This window comes from Myotis brandtii, unplaced genomic scaffold, assembly GCF_000412655.1.
Source record: "Myotis brandtii unplaced genomic scaffold, ASM41265v1 scaffold633, whole genome shotgun sequence".
In the NCBI taxonomy this organism is placed as follows: domain Eukaryota; kingdom Metazoa; phylum Chordata; class Mammalia; order Chiroptera; family Vespertilionidae; genus Myotis; species Myotis brandtii.
Window position 1 is genome coordinate 2,371,299 of NW_005370423.1, and position 5,507 is coordinate 2,376,805.

Genomic DNA, 5,507 nt, shown 5'->3' on the forward strand with positions numbered 1-5,507 from the left:
GGGACGCCTGGGGCGTGGGGAGCGGCAGTGTACCGTTTCCCGTCGCTTGCTCAATGGCGCGAGGAGGATCCTCAATTACCTCATGTTGCAATTCCGGAAGCTGACACGCAGAGAGGGGCGGCGGCTCCCCCCCGGGCACCCAGTGAGTCAGGGCTGAGCTGGAGCCCAGCCCCGATCGCCACCCTCTGCATCACCCACCCACTCATTCATTCATTCATTCATTCATTTGCGCAAGTGCTCATTCCTTCATGCACACAGCAACCACCCAGCACCCACAGCACCCTGGCAGGTACTGCTGTAGGGACAGACCGCCATCCGGGCGTGGGAGACCAGCAATGAAAAAGCAAACACATAAGCAAACAATGCAGGTCTGGACAGAGGGGCCAGGAGAGGCCGCCAAGGGCGAGACAAGCACGCCGCACGCTGAAAATGAGAGCGAGTCTCGGAGGAAGCAAGAGAGGGCATCGCGGCTGCAGGAGGCACCAGGGAAGGGCTGGGCGTGTCTGAGGCCAGAAGGCAGTGCCCACGCTGCTGAGTGTAAGTGATGCTCGCAGGGGGACCACACGCAGTGTGCGGGGGAGGGAGCCAGGCGCAGGAGGGGTCTGGATTACCCCGCATGCCGGGAGAAGCCGCGAGGGCCCAGGCAGTTTGAATTCTAGAAGAGCCACCTGGACTCCAAGAGCTGGTCCCACCAGCTCTGTGCTCCTAGCCTCAGTTTCCCCATCTGCCAATGCCTAGCTCATAGGATAGGACAGCAAACACGAAGAAGGTTTGGGAGCCCTGGCCGGTTTGGCTCAGTGGATAGAGCATCGGCCTGAGGACCAAAGGGACCCGGGTTTGATTCCGGTCAAGGATATGTACCTCTCACAGCCAGGTTCCAGTCAGGGCTGGTGCAGGAGGCAACCAATCGATGTGTTTCTCTCACGCCGATGTTTCTCTCTGTCTCTCCCCCTCCCTTCCACTCTCCCTAAGAATCAATGGAAAAATATCCTCGGGTGAGGATTAAAAAAAAACAACACCAAAAAGAGCTCTCCCTTCCACTCTTCCTAAGAATCAATGGAAAAATATCCTCAGGTGAGGATTAAAAAAAAAACACCAAAAAGAGCTTTGGGAGCTAAGGTTCGAAGGCCAGTGTTTGTGTGGGACTCGGGAGGACAGCCAGGCCACTGCAAGGCTGTGGGCGGCGAGGCCCCGCTCGAACCCGCAGGGGTTTCTGCTCCCCTGCCCGGGGCCCCACTAGCCCCTCCTCAGCAGCCAATGGGCTGGGGCGCCCGGAGCAGGCCACACAGCCTAGTTCCTGTTTTCAAACGGGGAACTTAGCAAAGTCACAGCCCGGAGCCCGAATGCAGAGCTGAAGGGGGCCCCATGACACCCCTCCCGGACCCCTGGACACGCACGGGGCCAGAAGCTGCAGGTCAGAGGTCAGTGTCGGATCCCACGCTTAGTACCCCTCTGCCCCCCGGGGGCCTGAGCCGGGCAGCCCGGGACCCACCCTCAGTACCTGTAGGGGGAAGGGTGGCCCGAGAGGGGTGGGTGGCAGCCTCGGTGCGCCTTGGGACAGCCCAGGGAGCCGCTCCTCAACCCTCCGTGGCCTCAGTTCCTTCGGAAGTGCCAGGCGCTTCTGCAGCCCCTCTTGGACCTGGGGAATATGTGTTTCTCAAATGGTGGTGCCAGGGAACCCCAGCACCAGCCTCGTCCTGGGCGACTTGGGGAGTCCAGGGCCCACCCCCAGGCCTGCTAGACTGGACTCTGGTGCTGGGAGCCAGGAAGTCTGCTTTCTCCAAGCCCCCAGCACCCCTCCCCCGAGGAGGCTGTGATGGCAGCGGGGACAGTTCCAGCAGCGTGGCCCCCCCTCTGTCCAGGCCACAGGAGCACAGGGTGCAGACCAGGCCTGGAGTCGGACAGGCCAGAGCTCAAGCCCAGCCCCACCCCAGGACCCATCCGCAGACCCAGGCCACCTGCACCTTCGTGTTCTGAATCCCTGCTAATGTGTTCCTTGTCCCTTTTTCTAATCTGCCTTAGACGTTTACAATGCTGCTCCAACTTCTACCTTGATTAAGAGTCGTTTATTTCTCAATTAGTTCTCGAAGCATCTATTGCCTGTCAGATAATGAGAGGGACTGTTAGTGCGGGGGGGTAGGGCCAAGGGGGCCTGAGCGGATGCTGCCCATGGACACCAGCCTCAGGGAGTGGGTTCTGTTTGTATAAAGGAAACTGAGGCACAGAGAAGGTAAGGAACGTGCCAGGCACCCGGTAATCTCGTTCACTCAGCTCATTCACAGGGGTTACGGCATAAACCAGCGGTTCTCAACCTGTGGGTCACGACCCCTTTGGGGGTGGAACAACCCTTTCACAGGGGTCGCCTAAGACCACCGGAAAACACATATATAATTACATATTTTTTTGTGATTAATCACTATGCTTTCATTATGTTCAATTTGTAACCATGAAAATACATCCTGCATATCAGATATTTACATGACGATTCATAACAGTAGCAAAATTACAGTGATGAAGTAACCACGAAAATAATTTTATGGTTGGGGGTCACCCCAACACGAGGAACTGTATTAAAGGGTCGCGGCATTAGGAAGGTTGAGAACCACTGGCATAAACCAAACCTGAGCACCCCTCTGCCTCCTGCTGCCTCCCTCCCCGAGCAGGTGGAGGGGACCCTGAAGGCAGACAGGCTGCCTTCTGTCCTACCTCAGGCCCTGCCCACCACCAACTGCTCTGAAGTCTCAGTTCCTTCACCATAAAGCAGAGGTCCCACGCTCCTCCCGCCCCACATTCCCGCGGAGGGAGGGAGCGGGTGCTTCGGGCAGAGGCTCAGCCAGGGCCTCGCACACTCCCCAGCCATGGGACCTTGGGCCAACCCTCCCCTGCTCCTGGGAGTCCTGACAGGTTTGGGGGGCAGTGAATAAGACAGGTGTGAGAACCAGGGGGACTAGGAAGTGGGGAAGAAGTGGTCGGGGGCCCTAGCCGGTGTGGCTCAGTTGGTTGGAGTGTCGTCCTGGGCACCAAAGGGTTGCAGGTTCGATCCCCGGTCAGGGCACATGCCCGGGTTGCGGGTTCCATCCCCAGTTGGGGGTGTGCAGGAGGCAGCCGATCAGTGATTCTCTCTCATCATTGATGGTTCTCTCTCTCTCCCTCTCTCTTCCTCTCTGAAATCAATAAAAATATATTGAAAAAATAAATAAAATAAGAAATTCAGAGCAACAGGTAACATGAGGATCCTAACAAGAAGGAAGGACAGCTCGGCCTTGGGCCCTGGTTTGGCATCCGGCAGTGGCCAGACAGCTGGATGGGCAGCGGAGGCCCAGCAGGGGGGACCATGAGACGGGTGTTGGGCCTCCCAGGACCCACCAGGGCCCCACCCCGAGTGGCTCTCACTTCTCTCTTGTCCCCCTGGCAGCCCGGAGCATGGCAAGTGCCCCGCACCCCGGGAGCCCGGGGTGGGCAGGACTCATGGCCCCGAGCGTGGCAGGGGCCAGGCAGGAAGTGCCCGCCGCCGGCCCTGGTCTCCCGCCTCCAGAACCTGAAGGGGACTCGGGTGAGCGGAGGCATGGGGCGTGGTCGGGGGAACGAAGGTGGGAAGACGTTGAAACACACATGTGGGCACCTCAGCAGAAGCCAGGAGACAGCAGGGCACCTCCCTTAGCTCGGCTCATCCCGCAGGGGACACGGAGCCGGGCCGCAGGGGCCCACCTGCAGGCCGGAGTGGACCCTGCGACACACGACACACCTTGCATTTTGCAACCAGAGCCACCTGGGGAGGAGGGGCCACTTCAGGTCGTCCGTCTGGGGCAGGATGGGTTCAGCCAGGTGGGGCCCAGGGTCGGGCTGATGCCCAGCTCGCCCTGTTCTTGGTCAGATGGGGGCGGGGGGAGTCACAGCTCTTCTGGGAACCCCATGTCCCACCCAGACAGACCCAGGCAGACCCAGGGACACCCCCCCGCCAGGCCTGGCCCCCACGTGCACTGGCCTGGTCCAAGGCCTCGGGGTGCTGTTCTTGCAGACGGGGCCGGCAGCCCGAGCGCCCACTCCGGCATGACCACTCGGGAGCTGCAGGAGTACTGGCAGGGCGAGAAGGGCAGCTGGAAGCCCGTGAAGCTGCTCTTCGAGATCGCCTCGGCCCGCATCGAGGAGGAGAAGCTGTCCAGGTTTGTGGTAAGCACCGGGGCCGGGGCTGCGGGCCTCGGCTTCCCCAGCCTGGAAGGGCTCACACACACTCACCCGCAGTTCTGCTGGGGGAGATGCTGGGGAACAGGGCCAACGAGCAAGATGGCGCGCTGGGCACTGTGCCAGCTGCGTGAGGCCCGGAGGCCTGTGAGCCACGGCCCCCGATCCCCACGAGGAACGAGCCCTTTGTCCCACGTGACCTGGGGTTGGGCGTCTGGGTCCCCGCGCCGTGTTGCCACATCCCTGTATCAGTGACATTGTCACTTACCTAGGAGTTTCCTTTAAAATGTGTCACTTCTTGGAAAACACGAAATAAATGCATTTCTAGGAAAATGCCTCCAATAGGAAAGCCAGGCCCCTGCCGTAAAGAGAAGGTGATCGTGGCCGGGCCAGTGTGGCTCCGTGGGCGGAGCATCGGCCTGAGCACTGGAAGGTCTCGGGTTTGATTCCCAGTCAAAGGCACGTGCGTGGGTTGCAGGTTCGATCAGGGCACAGACAGGAGGCAACCAGCTGATGTCTCTCTCACACAGATGTTTCTCTCTCTCCCTCCTTCCCACTCTCTAAAAATCAATGGGAAAAATATCCTCCAGTGAGGATTTTAAAAAAAAGTTCCTGGTGGGACAGCTCTGGTGGGGGCAGCTGCTCTGTCACAGTGGGCGTTAGCCTGTGTTGGGGGAGACCTTACTGACCGCAGAAGGGCCTCGCCTTTGGGGCAGCTCCTCCAGGCACATGCAGAAGGCACCCAATCGACATGGATGTTTCTCTCTGTCTTTCCCTCTCTCTTCCACTCTCTCTAAAACAGTGGTTCTCAACCTTCCTAATGCCGCGACCCTTTAATACAGTTTTTCATGTTGTGGTGACCCCCAACCATAAAATTATTTTCGTTGCTACTTCATAACTGTAATTTTGCTACTGTTATGAATCGTAATGTAAATATCTGATATGCAGGATGTATTTTCATTGTTACAAATTGAACATAATGAAAGCATAGCGATTCATCACAAAAACAATATGTAATTATATATATGTGTTTTCCGATGGTCTTAGGCGACCTCTGTGAAAGGGTCGTTTGACCCCCAAAGGGGTCGCGACCCACAGGTTGAGAACCACTGCTCGGGTTGAAGATGAACATATTATAAAAAAAAAAAAGCGCATTTTCAGGGTGTGCTTTAAATCCCGATCATCATTCTTCCCTTCGCCAGGCTCGCTCTGGCAGTGCAAACCCTCCTTGGGATGCGCTCCGAGGCCATCTCTCTCTCTCCCCCCCCCCCCCCCCCCCCCCCCCCCACCCCCCACCCCCCCCACCCCCCGGCCGCCCCCCCCCC

At 58.5% G+C, this 5,507-nt stretch overlaps 1 protein-coding gene across 1 annotated transcript in view; it reads left to right on the top strand.

The window, feature by feature from the left end:
• Nucleotides 1-269: 269 nt before the first annotated feature.
• The window catches only part of SNX20 (sorting nexin 20), a 6,239-nt gene continuing 1,001 nt past the window's right edge, over nucleotides 270-5,507 (top strand). Inside the window, exons 1-3 of the mRNA XM_014528399.1 lie at nucleotides 270-537; nucleotides 3,416-3,553; nucleotides 4,019-4,434. Of these exons, the coding sequence (XP_014383885.1) occupies nucleotides 336-537; nucleotides 3,416-3,553; nucleotides 4,019-4,434 (756 nt within the window). The 5' untranslated portion in view covers nucleotides 270-335. The remainder of the gene's footprint in view (nucleotides 538-3,415; nucleotides 3,554-4,018; nucleotides 4,435-5,507) is intronic.